This window comes from Saimiri boliviensis, chromosome 15, assembly GCF_048565385.1.
Source record: "Saimiri boliviensis isolate mSaiBol1 chromosome 15, mSaiBol1.pri, whole genome shotgun sequence".
NCBI lineage: Eukaryota > Metazoa > Chordata > Mammalia > Primates > Cebidae > Saimiri > Saimiri boliviensis.
This window is the reverse complement of record NC_133463.1, coordinates 19,465,398-19,478,815: the sequence shown is the minus strand read 5'-3', so window position 1 is coordinate 19,478,815 and position 13,418 is coordinate 19,465,398. Positions and strand designations below refer to the sequence as shown.

Here is a 13,418-nt window from a genome sequence, read left to right as displayed (position 1 = left end):
AAATTGAGAGCCTTAGAGATTAAAAAATTTTACCAATATATACTTTGCTTCACTAATGCTGTATATTAATAAATTACAAGAGATTCAAAATGGAAAGAGTTATCTATATATCTGATACTAAAAGTAGGGCACTCTCTTTTGAACTATTTATCTAATAGAAAAAACTTAGGTCAGGCTCAGTGGCTCACACCTGTAATCCCAGCACTTTGGGAGGCTGAGGGGGGCGGATCATAAAGTCAAGAGATCAAGACCATCCTGGCCAACACGGTGAAACCCCATCTCTACTAAAAATACAAAAAAATTATCTGGGCATGGTGGCATGCACCTGTGGTCCCAGCTACTTGGGAGGCTGAGGCAGAAGAATAGCTTGAACCAGCCGGGCACGGTGGCTCAAGCCTGTAATCCCAGCACTTTGGGAGGCCGAGGCAGGTGGATCACGAGGTCAAGAGATCGAGATCATCCTGGTCAACATGGTGAAACCCCATCTCTACTAAAAATATAAAAAATTAGCTGGGCATGGTGGCACGTGCATGTAATCCCAGCTACTCAGGAGGCTGAGGCAGGAGAATTGCCTCAACTCAGGAGGCGGAGGTTGCAGTGAGCCGAGATCGCACCATTGCACTCCAGCCTGGGTAACAAGAGCGAAACTCCGTCTAAAAAAAAGAATAGCTTGAACCCAGGAGGCGGAGGTTGCAGTCTGCCGAGATTTCGCCACTGCACTCCAGCCTGGTGACAGAGCCAGAGCAAGACTCCGTCTCAAAAGAGAGAGAGAGAGAGAAAAAGCTTACTAACTAGTCAGTTTCTTAGCCGTCATCTCCTTGTATCCACTGGCATACAAAAACAGTTTAGGAGTATGAAAAGCTGTCCATTTGAGAACAATGCTTTAACCAAAGAACTTATCATAGTTGACTTTCTTTTTGTGAAAAAGTTTGTCATCATCAATAAATCACAAAATGCACATTAAAAATATTCATACAGGTCAGTCAGGCACAGTGGCTCACACCTGTAATCCCAGCACTTTGGGAAACCGAGGCAGGCGAGTGGATCACATAAGGTCACAAGTTCAAGACCAGCCTGGCTAACATAGTAAAACTCTGCCTCTACCAAAAATATGAAAAATTAACTGGGTGTGGTGGCACACACCTGCAATCCCAGCTACTTGAGAGGCTGAGGCAGGAGAATCAACTGAACCTGGGAGGTGGAGGTTGCAGTGAGCTGAGATCGTGCCACTGCACTCCAGCCTGGGTGACGGAGCCAGACTCAGTCTTGAGGGGGGGAAAAATACATATATATACACACACATATATGAATATATATATTCATACAAACTGGGCACAGTAACATATATATACACACACACACACACACACACAAAGTATATATATATATATATATATATATATATATATATATATACACTAAAATGATACATATGAAGTCCTTGGCATTCTTGGTACATGACTGTGCCCAGTTTGTATATTTAAATATATATATATTCATACAAACTGGGCACAGTGGCTCATGCCTATAATTGTAGTGCTTTAGGAGGGTGAGGCGGGAGGATTGCTTGAACCCAGGAGATCAAGGTAACACTGAACTATGATCATACCACTGCACTCTAGCCTAGGTGAAAGAGAGAGCTTTTCTTTAAAATAATAAATAAATAAAATTTTTACATATTCAAATATTTTCTTTTTAAAAAATGCATACCTACCAACAAGCAAAAATGTGGTAAAAAGTTTCCAAATGTTTTCATACCATACCACAACCAAAGCATTAGTATGGCTACAGTATTGACTTCTTTACAACTCCAACATGGTCATCAATAATTAAAATGGTCTTTCACCAAACAGCATTTTGTACCCTTTAAGCATATTTCTTTAATTTTTAAATAAGCAAGTTCACTACTTTTATTCAACAAATAAAACAGTTTCTCTTCTCTCTCTCACAGACACACAAATTTCATTAAAAGTTCTCAATTTTAAGTTATGTTATACACACCTACTTCTGTAAGTTCTACAAATCATAACCAAGGCAGTATCACATAAAACAAGTACAAAGTTTTCAGTATGAGTTCTATTTCATATGTAGACCATATTGACTTACATAAGATTCCAGAAAGAAAAATTACTAGGATTCCAAAGAAATCTTTTTTTCTGACAAGACAAACCTCTTTCAGAAGAGCCCACTAAGGATATCTTAAAATAAGTTTAACACATCTAATGACATACCTAGGGAACCCCTGGTCTGTTGACTATTTGGTGGTATGTTTTCCTTAGCCATAGAGATCAGCATCTTACTGTTTTCAGAAAGCTTCTCTGACAACTTTCCCTGAAAGAGACATAATATTTACAAAGGCAAAGGGGGAAAAAAACATGAAATATACAACCCGTCTCAAATTTTAATTAAACAGCTTGATGAAATTAGAAGAAACTAAGTGTAAGGTTTGAGGAATTAACCAAAGGTATTTAAATTTTATAATAGATATTCTAATACTTAATCATTTACTTACCAACAAATATTTACTGAGTTCCCATTAAGTGCCAGGCATTTTGTCAAGCACTGAAGATATACAAGTTTTAAAAAATACAAGAATTTCTGCCATCATAAAGCTTATAAACTACTGGAGGGACACATAATGAACTCAACACATGATTATGTGATATGCAGACAGTGGCAGGAAGGAGTTATGGAAAAAAAAAATAGATCAAAATAAGGAGGCCCAGAAATGCTGGGGGAGGGACTCACTGAGCAGGTGATACTTGTACTAAGACTCAGATTATTTATGTACAAATTAATATTAGAAATTATAATAAAACTGTATTTAAAGCTATGTATTCCAAATTATGTAAACTCCAAAGCCATAGGCTGGTCCTAACTACCAGAGAGTGGTTAAGAGATAGACTCTGGAGCTGCATAAAGGTTCCAATCCTGAATCCACCACTGTGTGGACTTGGACAAATTACTTAACCCCTGTGAGCTTCACTTTCTTAATTTATAAAACAAAAAAATTTCACCTACTTAACAGGAATATTATGATTAAATAAAATGATACATAGAAAGTCCTTGGCATTCTTGGTACATGACAGACTATTATGGAAGGAAGGCAACCAATTATGTTTGTTCCAAGGACACACGCTGGAGCCCGTCTGTCAGGGATAAAAGCCCAGTTTCACCAACTCTACCGCCTTAGTCTCATTACTTTAATTTGCCTCAATTTACTCATCTGGAAAAATTTATAATAACAGCACTTACCTCATAGATTACCATGAAATATAACCTCTTAAGACTATGCCTTGTCCATAGTTAGCACTCAATAAATGTTAGCTATGTGAATAAAACTACTTTATAATTAGGCTATCTATATTATTTATCATCTCAGCCAAGATATCTTTGTCCAGAACAAATGCTAAATCAGAAAAAAAAGCAAACAAACAAATACTGGACAACAGGTAAACCAAGATCATCTTGGACAAACCAATATAAATGGTGACTCTCATTATGATGAACCATATGGCACAGATTAAACTACATGCTCTATCTTATGATACAAACTGAGCTTTGAGAAGATGCCATAACACTCCATCAGTGCTGTATTCTCAGAGCTTAGCACAGTACCTAATACAACCCTCAGTAAATATTTGCTAAATCGATAAATCAGTTTCACCAGAACAAGGAAAGCTTTAAGAAAGCCTTTTAAACGCTGCTTTAAGAAACAATTATTTTAGACCTGTAATCCCAGCACTATGGAAGTCTGAGGTAGGCAGATCACCAGATCAAGAATTCGAGACCAGCCTGGCCAACATAGTGAAAACCCCTCTATGCTAAAAATACAAAAATTAGGCAGGCATGGTGGCTTGTGCCTAGAGTACCAGCTACTCAGGAGGCTGAGGCAGGAGAAACACTTGAAACCAGGAGGCAGAGGTTGTGGTGAGCCGAGATTGCACCACTGCACTCCAGCCTGGGCAACAGAGTGAATTCTGTCTCAAAACAAACAAAAACCAATTATTTTAAGAAATTTATATTATGAAACATGAATAGTACAAAATAAATTATCCTAATAAATCCACTTTTGCAGATTTCAAAAAAAAAGCTTTTTAAACTAATTCAATAAATTGAACTTTTTCCACACAGAATATAAAAACTTGCCTTTACTACTGTTCTGTTTATGTTGCATAAGTTCTCTGTAATAAAACTGGTCTCATAATCATTTTATGAAGCAAATAATTCTTCAACAAGAGATAAGAGAAACACTGTGAGACACAAAACACCACAAAAGAAAAACTGCATTCAAAATAACTGCAATCTTGTCTGGAGTCAGGCTCTCAGAATAACAGCATAGTATGAAACAAGATTCTCACTCATAGAAGAGGATGTTTTGCATTTACACAGGAGTAATCTCCATCGACAATTATAATAAAACATGTTCAAAGAAAATTATTAAGTTTACCTTCATTTCCATGTAAGGTGGATCACTTTCCAACTCTGCTTTGTCTTTGGCCAATTTGGCTTTTCGCTCTTCAATAAATTCATCGAAATTATCAGCCATTTTGCAGATTCTTTAAAAAAACAATTTTCAATAAGCATATCTATGTCACAGTATTTTTGGCCTAATTATCAACATGTACAGTTAGTCCACATTTAGTTTTCAATCTCACTTATCAAATTGAGAAGTTCAAACTTAAGACTGATCATAAATATGCCTGCCTACTGCCTCTCCCAACTTCCCTAAGAAGCCTACAGTATACTTCTTTTTGAGATAGAGTTTCACTCTTGTTGCCCAGGCTGGAGTGCAATGGCGCCATCTGGGCTCACTGCAACCTCCACCTCCTAGGTTCAAGTGATTCTCCTACCTCAGCCTCCCAAGTAGCTGGGATTACAGGCATGCGACACCACACCCAGCTAATTTTTTGTATTTTTAGTAGAGACCAGATTTCTCCATGTTGGTCAGGCTGGTCGTGAACTCCCAACCTCAGGTGACATGCCCACCTCGGCCTCCTAAAGCGCTAAAATTACAGGCGTGAGCCACTGCACCCAGCCAATATAATTTAAAATATCTGAAATAAAATGAAAAACTACCACCACCATCCATACATGCCCCTCCCTAGCAAAAAAAACAAAAGCAAGCAAACAAAAAGCTCTTTAAATCCTTAAGCCAAAGAACTTTAAAAAAAAAAGTTTTTTTTTAACTCTTGGGAGATAATTTCTAACTTACAGAAAAGTTACAATAATGATACCAAGGACACACAAAGAGTTTTTATTAATTCCCTATTAAGATTTTGCTCCACTTGCTTCATTCCTTTGCTTATTCACACAAGGTCATTCTCTCCATACATGCATACACAATTTTTTCTAAAATTATTCAGAGGATAAAGTACATATATCATAGCCCTTTGCCCCTAAACTCTTCAGTGTATGTGTCTTAAGAATTATTTACTTACATAACCTCAATATAATTATTCAACTTCTCTAACATTGATTTTTTAATCTATTGTCAATATTCCACTTTTGTCAACTGACTCAATAGCAGCCCACATAAGTTGGGTATTGCAGTTTACTGCTCTTTTGCCTTCTTCAGTTTGGAACATCTATCTCTACCATCTTTCTTTGTCTTTTATGACATTAATATTTTTAAATACTATCTATCCACTACCCATCCTTTTCAATAGAACATCCCTTATCTGGGGTGTGCCTGGTGTTTTTTCTTCATAACTAAATTTAGATTATGCATTCTCACAGGAAATACTTAGATGAAATCTCAAGGTGTCACAAAGAGAAAGCACATCATACTCACCTGCCCCTCCTCAGTGATGTTATTTTTGATCACTGACAAGGTGATCACCTTTATGATGACCACTAAAGATGATCACCTTTATGATGATCATCTTTATGATCTTGTCTAATTTCTGAACTGCTAAACTGTTCCTCAAAATATAAAGTACCATTTTACATTCCGGTGTTTAAGAATGTAAGTGAATGTGTATGACAATTGCAATTTCTACACATCCTCACCAAGGCATGGTATTTTCAGTCATTTTTATCTTAGTCATTCTATTGTGTATTTAGTGGTATCTCTAAGATTTTAATCTGCATTTCTCTGATAACTATGATGTTGAGCAACTTTTCATCTATTTATTCACCATATATATAATCATTGGGAAAGTGTCTACTCAAATCTGTCTTTTTTTAAATTAGGTTTTATTTTTTAGAGACAGGCTCTCACCTTGTCACCTAGGCTAGAGTGCAGTGTTGCCATCACAGTGCACCTGCAGCCTTGAACTCCTGGGCTCAAGCAATCCTCCCACCTTAGCCTCCTGAGTAGCTGGGACTACAGGCAAGTACCACCATGCCCAGTCAGTTTTTTCATTTGTTTGTTTATTGCAGACACAGGATCTCACTATGTTGCCCAGGCTAGAGCAGTATGATCATAGCACAATGTTACCCCTTCAATTCCTGGACTCAAATGATCCTCCTGCCTCAGCCTCCCAAAGTGATCAGATTACAGGCATGAGCCACCAAGCCCAGCAGGTTATTTTATTACTATTGAATTGTAAGATTTCTTTCTATATACTTGATTAAAGTTCTTTATTTAACTTGCTTTGTAAAAATATTTTCTGTCAATCTGTGGTTTGTAAGTTTTCTGAATAATGTATTTTTAATAGTGAAAGCTTTAGATTTTTATCAAGTCCAATTTATGAATTTTGTCAATTTTTTAATTAATTTATTGTTTGTACTTTTTGTGTTCTATCTAAAAAAATCTTTGCCTAACCCAAGATCACAACTATTTTCTTTATAAATTTTTTAGTTTTTTTCTTCCTACATTTAATCTATGATCCATTCAAAGTTAATTTTTGCAAATCTATAAGGGTCAGGCTCAACTTTTTTGCATATTCCAGCACCATTTTTTGAAAAGACTAACCTTTCCTCATTTAACCGAGAATTTTTTTCCAAACACATCTTCCAAAGTCCCAGGAAAGTTAGCATATAATTGGGTATGCAGGGGAAAAAAAAAAAAAAAAAAGCCACAAATGATCAAAGTTTTAAGGCCTGGAAGCCAAATGTAGACAGAATCTTGGACAGAAGTAAGTCAGAGCAAGTTGGAAGGTTCAGAAAGGTTTGATTTACACATTTAAGATGTGCTACTGAAAATTTCCAGCAGATGGTCAGAAATTCAAGATTCAAATTCAAGAAAATGAACTACATTAGAGATGTTTAAGAGTTAACTAAGTATTAGTCCCAATCAATGAGCACAGGCAGGGAAAAAGAGAGATGACCCAGAACTATACACCAGGCAATGTTCACTTGAGGGAATGACAGAAGAATTGAAGCCGGGTGGGGGGGAAAAGGAATAATTAAAGCAGGGTTATGAAACAAATCCAATCAGCATAATTCATTGAAGAGAAGTGGAAAAGAGATACAAAATGGAACTGGTGAACAATATCAAATGCAAGCAAGTTACTTAAAAAAAAAAAAAAAAGCTGGGCGCGGTGGCTCAAGCCTGTAATCCCAGCACTTTGGGAGGCTGAGGCGGGTGGATCACGAGGTCAAGAGATCGAGACCATCCCGGTCAACATGGTGAAACCCCGTCTCTACTAAAAATACAAAAAATTAGCTGGGCATGGTGGCGCGTGCCTATAATCCCAGCTACTCAGGAGGCTGAGGCAGGAGAATTGCCTGAACCCGGGAGGTGGAGGTTGCGGTGAGCCAAAATCGCGCCATTGCACTCCAGCCTGGGTAACAAGAGCGAAACTCCGTCTCAAAAAAAAAAAAAAAAAAAAAAAAAAAGCATCCGGTGAACTTAACGTTTGGAACAAAAATAATTTGAAAAAAAAAAATGTATACACATATATGTATATGTATACATATATATAATTGTAGGAAAGCGGGCTTTACCTAAAAGAGTATTTCGAAACTTTTATCAGGTAAACAGTACATAATGTAAACTTCATGCTATTATTTACTACCAAAAGGAACACTGATTTTAAAATACAGCTTTAGGCCGGGCTTGGTGGCTCACACTTGCAATCCCAGCACTTTGAGAGGCCAAGGTGGGAATCACTTGAGCGCAGGAAGTCAAGACCAGCCTGGACAACACAAGAAGATCTCATCTCTACTAAAAATAAAAATAAAAATAAAAATAATTAGCCAGGCATGGTGGTGCATCCTGTAGTGCCAGCTGTTTGGGAAGCTGAGGCAGGAGGACTGGATCACTTGAGACCAGGAAATCAAGGCTACAGTGAGCTTACAGGCATGCCACTGCACTCCAGCCTGGGCAATACACCAAGATCCCATCTCAAAAAAAAATTAAAAATTAAAAAAATAAAAATAAATACATTTACACATATAGTTTTAGCAAAATATATTTCAAATCAACAAAAGTTGATAGATTTTGACCAATTTCTTTTTTTTTTTTTTTTGGTTTTTAGAGATGAGGTCTCGCTCTGTTGCCCAGGCTGATGTGCAGTGTCACGATCAGAGTTCACTGTAACCTTGAACTCCTAGGCTCAAGTGATCCTCCCCACATTGTGGCCACCAGAGTTGCTGGGATTATAGCTGCCAGCCGCTATGCTCACCCTATTTCAGCCATTTTTAATTTGCTAATTGTCACAAAAGACTTTTCCTAAGAAAAAAATCTGAACAACTCAACAGCAAACAAGTTTTCATGTTTAGAAAAATCACTCCTTAAAATCCGCTAATTTTCCTAAATAGTCTATGTCTGACAGGAATAAAATGATGAAATAATGCATATATTTTGCTATAAAATTTTGCACAGAATTTAAACAGAAATGTCATTTATCTAGGCCGAGTGCGGTGGCTCACGCCTGTAATCCCAACACTTTGGGAGGCCAAGGCGGGTGTAACACCTGAGGTCAGGAGTTCAAGACCAGCCTGGCAAACATGGCAAAACCCCATCTCAACTAAAAATACAAAAATTAGCCAGGCGTGGTGGTGTGCTCAGGATTGAACACTATTAGAAGTGGGGTTAATTCTATGATGGTACCACTCAATAAATCTAAAATACGGTGGCAGGGGCAAGGGTGCTAATGCTGTAACTGGCAAACAAGTAGTAGTTATTCATATCAGCTGGGAGAGGAAATATTTGGTATTTTGTGTCTTGATCATTCAGGCTGTAGTACGGTAGCCTAATCTGGCCTCACTCTTGATAGACAGAGATCATCCCCAACATTTGTGTTTTGTCTGTGTTTGGACACAATGATTGAATGTTTTTGTCTTGATCCATCACAGACACAGAGTGGTCTTATCTGATGCTGATGTTCTGTACAACAGTTTATCTTCAACAGAAAAACACAAAGTTACTGTGAATGCCAGGCTAGTTTCTAGCAACACCAGTTTCTAGCTGTCACAGCCATTTTTCTTTTTCTCACTCCTAAAAACATGTGACAGCTTACATAAAACATTTCAACTACACAATTATTCAAGAATTACTTGGTGAATCACCGAGACTGCATTAATAACTATGGCACATGTATAAAATAGAGTAAGAAAATTTATAATTTAAGAATTAAGTTGCTAAAAATAAATCAGCTGAAAGAAACCTAAATGGGATTATTTCTCTCTCTGACACTCTATAATATAAAGTCACAACTTTTTCAAGACATCATGGCCAAGTATTATTTCTCCAGTAGCTGTGTACTTAGTGTGGAAATGATGAACAGTTTTCAGGAAAACAGTTTAATTGAAAGACCTGGATTTGAAATATATTTCTATCACTATTGATCTCAATGTAAATGACCTCAAGAATGTTCCTTAACTGCTCTATGCCTAATCTATAAAATTGAAATACCATTTACTCCAGTATATTATGAAGAAAAAACAAATAATGCATATAAAAAGTATGACAGAAAACCTAACACTTAGAAATCAACAGATCAGGCCATTCCTATAATCCCAGCACTTTGGGAGACCAAGGCAAGTGGATCACCTGAGGTCAGGAGTTTGAGACCAGTCTGGCCAACATAACAAAACCCACCCTAAAAATACAAAAATTAGCCAGGAATGGTGGCATATGTCTGTGGTCTGCTACTCTGGAGGCTGAGGGAGGAGAATCACTTGAACCCAGAAGGCGGAGGTTATAGTGAGCCCAGATTATGCCACTGTACTTACAGCCTGGACAAGAGAGAGAGACTCAGTCTCAAAAAAAATAAAAATAAAAAAATAAAAAAAAGGAAATCAACAGATCAATTATTTTATTGTTTATTGTTTCATCTTTATATCTTTGTATGTATGAAGATTTACCTCTTAAAAACAGAGCCTCCAAACATAAAGTATGCTGAGATTTAAATCACCAATAATTGATACTTGGTTATTATAATCCACACCAACATCTCTAAATCTTAAACTTTGGCTCTTTATGCTTATCATATAGATATAAGCAGATCAGAACTACCCATTCTGCTAAGTCTAATCGAATCCAATAAACAGAACCCAGTAAGAAATGAGTTTCCCCAATTCTTTCTCACAAATTCATCAGCCACAAAAAGATGGGGAAATGTTGCTCCTATCCTTTCCCCCTCAAGGAGTGTAGTACAAATTTCCTCCCCACTATGGGAGCATGAGAAACGGAAAAGGACTCCCCTCCTATAGCAGGATATAGTGCTAGAGGCTGGGGGGATCAAAAATACAAAATGTGGCCGGGCACGGTGGCTCACACCTGTTATCCCAGCACTTTAGGAGGCCAAGATGTGCAGATCACTTGAGGTCAGGAGTTTGAGACCAGGCTGGCCAACATGACAAAATCCTGTCTGTGCTAAAACTACAAAAATAAGCTGGGCATGGCAGGAGGCTGAACCATTGCTTAAACCGGGAAAGCAGAGGTTGCAGTAAGCCGAGATGGTGCCACTGCACTCCTGCAAGGGTGACAGAGTAAGACTGTCTCAAAAAAAACAAAAACAAACAACAACAATAAATATATGTGCGTGTGTGTATATATATATATTTACACACATGATTCTTGTCCTCAAATTGGAACAAGATAACTCCGCCTGCCACAGTGGCTGACAGGGGTTTAGGAGCTAAATATGTGATACCCGTAATGGATGTACTGGAGATATAAAGAAAACAATCTGAAAAACAGAACTCAGAAAAGAACCCAGGCTGGAAATTAAGATCTAGCAGTGTTTAAAATAATCATTAAGGCTGTGGGAGAAGTTTTGTATGGAAAAAAGAGGCCCTAGAGTAGAGGAACAGGACCTAGAACAGGTATCAAAGTGTGATAACATGGCGGGTGGGGAGAGGGGCCAGTGAAAGAGCCTTAGAAGAGAGGGAGGGACAAAGTGACCAGGACAATATTTCTCACTTCTTGTCCATCCAAAGATCCATCTACTGAATGCAAGGTTCTTCTTCTTTCTCCTAGCAGATGGCATCCACATTAGCAACCTACTCCCATGGGTACACCCAAATTTTGATACATTTCCCTAAATACTGCTAAGACATAAATACTGTTGCTGAGGGAAGTAGAGGGAGGCTGGGAGACAGGATACAAAGAGAGAGTGAATAAATATATACAGGTTGAAATCTTTCAGCAGCTGTTAATAATACACCCTTAATGGTGATTAAGGGCAGCAGCATAAATTAGCAAAATTGCTGAAACACTTGCTCAAACACCCTTGCCTGCCACTCAGGAAAGCACATCAGAATCGAAGTCAGAATGATGTTAAAAGGATAATCTGAAATCTGCTCAAATGTGTAACAGTTAAATCATATTTGTCTGAAAGCTTCATTTGAGAAAAACTACTAAAGTATCCTGTTTCAATTTACTGTCTAAACTCACTCCCTCCCTCCCAGAAGGTCATCTGGCTGAAGACCCAAACTTGGCCAGGCACAGTAGCTCAGGGCTGTAATCCCACCACCACTTTAAGAAGCCGAGGCAAGCGGATCACTTGAGGTCAGAAGGTCAAGTCCAGCGTGGCCAATAAAGTGAAACCCCATCTCTACTAAAATTAGAAAAACTAGCTGGACATGGTGGCGTGCACCGGTAGTCCCAGCTTCTCAGGAGGCTGAGGCAGAACTGCTTGAACCCGGAAGAGGGAGGCTGCAAAGAACCAAGATGGCGCTACTGCACTCCAGCCTGGGCGACAGAGCGAGACTCCGTCTTTAAAAAGAGATTCTGTGTTTAGAGAGAGAGAGCGCGAGAGCGAGAGAGAGACCCAAAACTCGATCCTTGTAGGACATTTCAGCAGACATTTAATCATCAGAAAGCCAATGACCTCCTAGGGAGAATGATACAGAGAAAAGAAAGTACCTCAATAGTTTCCATGTTGCTCGTCAACATGACAAGTCATTCTTTCACACAGAATAGAGCCTAACGAAAAGTAGGTTTTTACAAATTCCTATTGGTTGCTTTTAGGCCCCTGCATTTTCCAAGGTGTTTGGACGTTAGGTGGTGGTTTACTTCAGAATTTAGCCTTCCCGGAAATCCTAGTTAAGCGTCTTAAACCTACAATCTTGAGAGCTAGGCGCTCTCTAAAGATAGTCCCATTAATAACAAGTACTGACACCTGGATTCGAGTCCCATGTACGATTCCTAAAATCAAGGCAATTAGAAACAAGAGATTCAAGCACAAGCAGCCGGGCAATCACAGGGGAAAATAGGATAACAATAGTACCGAGCTATGGTGAAGTTTAAGTAAGTTTTACTAGCAAAGCAGTGAGCACAAGCGCTCCCACGTAAACAATAACAAGCACCGAAAAGCAAGAAATGCGCTCCTGGAGGCTTGACCGAGCCGCGGAGGCCCCGCCGTGGGCGAGAAGGCGCTTGGGAACCAAGGCACCGTTCGCTCCCGGGCGCCGGAGGTGGCCGACCAGGAAGCGTTAGTGCGTTGTCAGGCAACCAGCTCTCAGCAACACAGCGGGCGGCGGCGACCGCGGTGGCCCAGGAATCCGGACCGCGTAACTAGGGCCCCTCCCCGAGCCCGGCAGCCGGGAGACCCCAGCCCACAGGGAACTCTCGTCTCCAACCCTCATAACTCAGTCACCGCTGCCGGCCCCACGGCCGCGAGACCCCACCTCTCCACACCCGTAACTCGGGAACCTACCCCATCGCGTCCAGCAGCCACGAGACCCCCCTGGTGGACAAGAAACCCCCTCCCACCCCCATACTCCGGAGCTCGTAACTCCGGCACGCCGCCGGCCTTACAGCCTCGAGACCTACGCCCCGAGGGAGCGCTTGCCCCCGCTCCGCCGAATGCAGCCCCGGACCCCCTTCCTCACTCCACACCACTCCGCGGCATGCCCCGCCGCTCACGCTCCCCATCCGCGGCTGGCAGACTCTTACTAAGGAGAGCGGGCCCGCGACCGAGGACACGCACAGTGCTCAAGAGAGGATAGCTGCGGACCTAACAGAGAGCAACGACCGCTCGGCGCGGAAACAGCGTGACAGACTCCCGGCCGTTGCTCCG

General features: G+C 39.8%; 1 protein-coding gene across 16 annotated transcripts in view; it reads right to left on the bottom strand.

Moving 5' to 3' along the window:
- The window catches only part of CSPP1 (centrosome and spindle pole associated protein 1), a 141,829-nt gene that overhangs the window by 126,496 nt on the left and 1,915 nt on the right, over window positions 1–13,418 (bottom strand). For 5 of the 16 annotated variants that reach the window (XR_012514033.1, XR_012514034.1, XM_074386724.1 and 2 more), the window contains exons 1-3: window positions 6,920–7,746; window positions 4,451–4,559; window positions 2,232–2,331 (exon numbers count right to left, since the gene is read on the bottom strand). Coding sequence is in view for 14 of the 16 variants with exons in the window: in XM_074386724.1 (XP_074242825.1) it covers window positions 2,232–2,331; window positions 4,451–4,559; window positions 6,920–6,984 (274 nt within the window). In the remaining 2 variants the exon portion in view is untranslated. Of the gene's footprint in view, window positions 1–2,231; window positions 2,332–4,450; window positions 4,560–6,919; window positions 7,747–12,262; window positions 13,053–13,294; window positions 13,416–13,418 lie in introns of those variants that run through there. The other 11 variants (XM_074386731.1, XM_074386735.1, XM_074386725.1 and 8 more) reach the window with 7 other exon arrangements.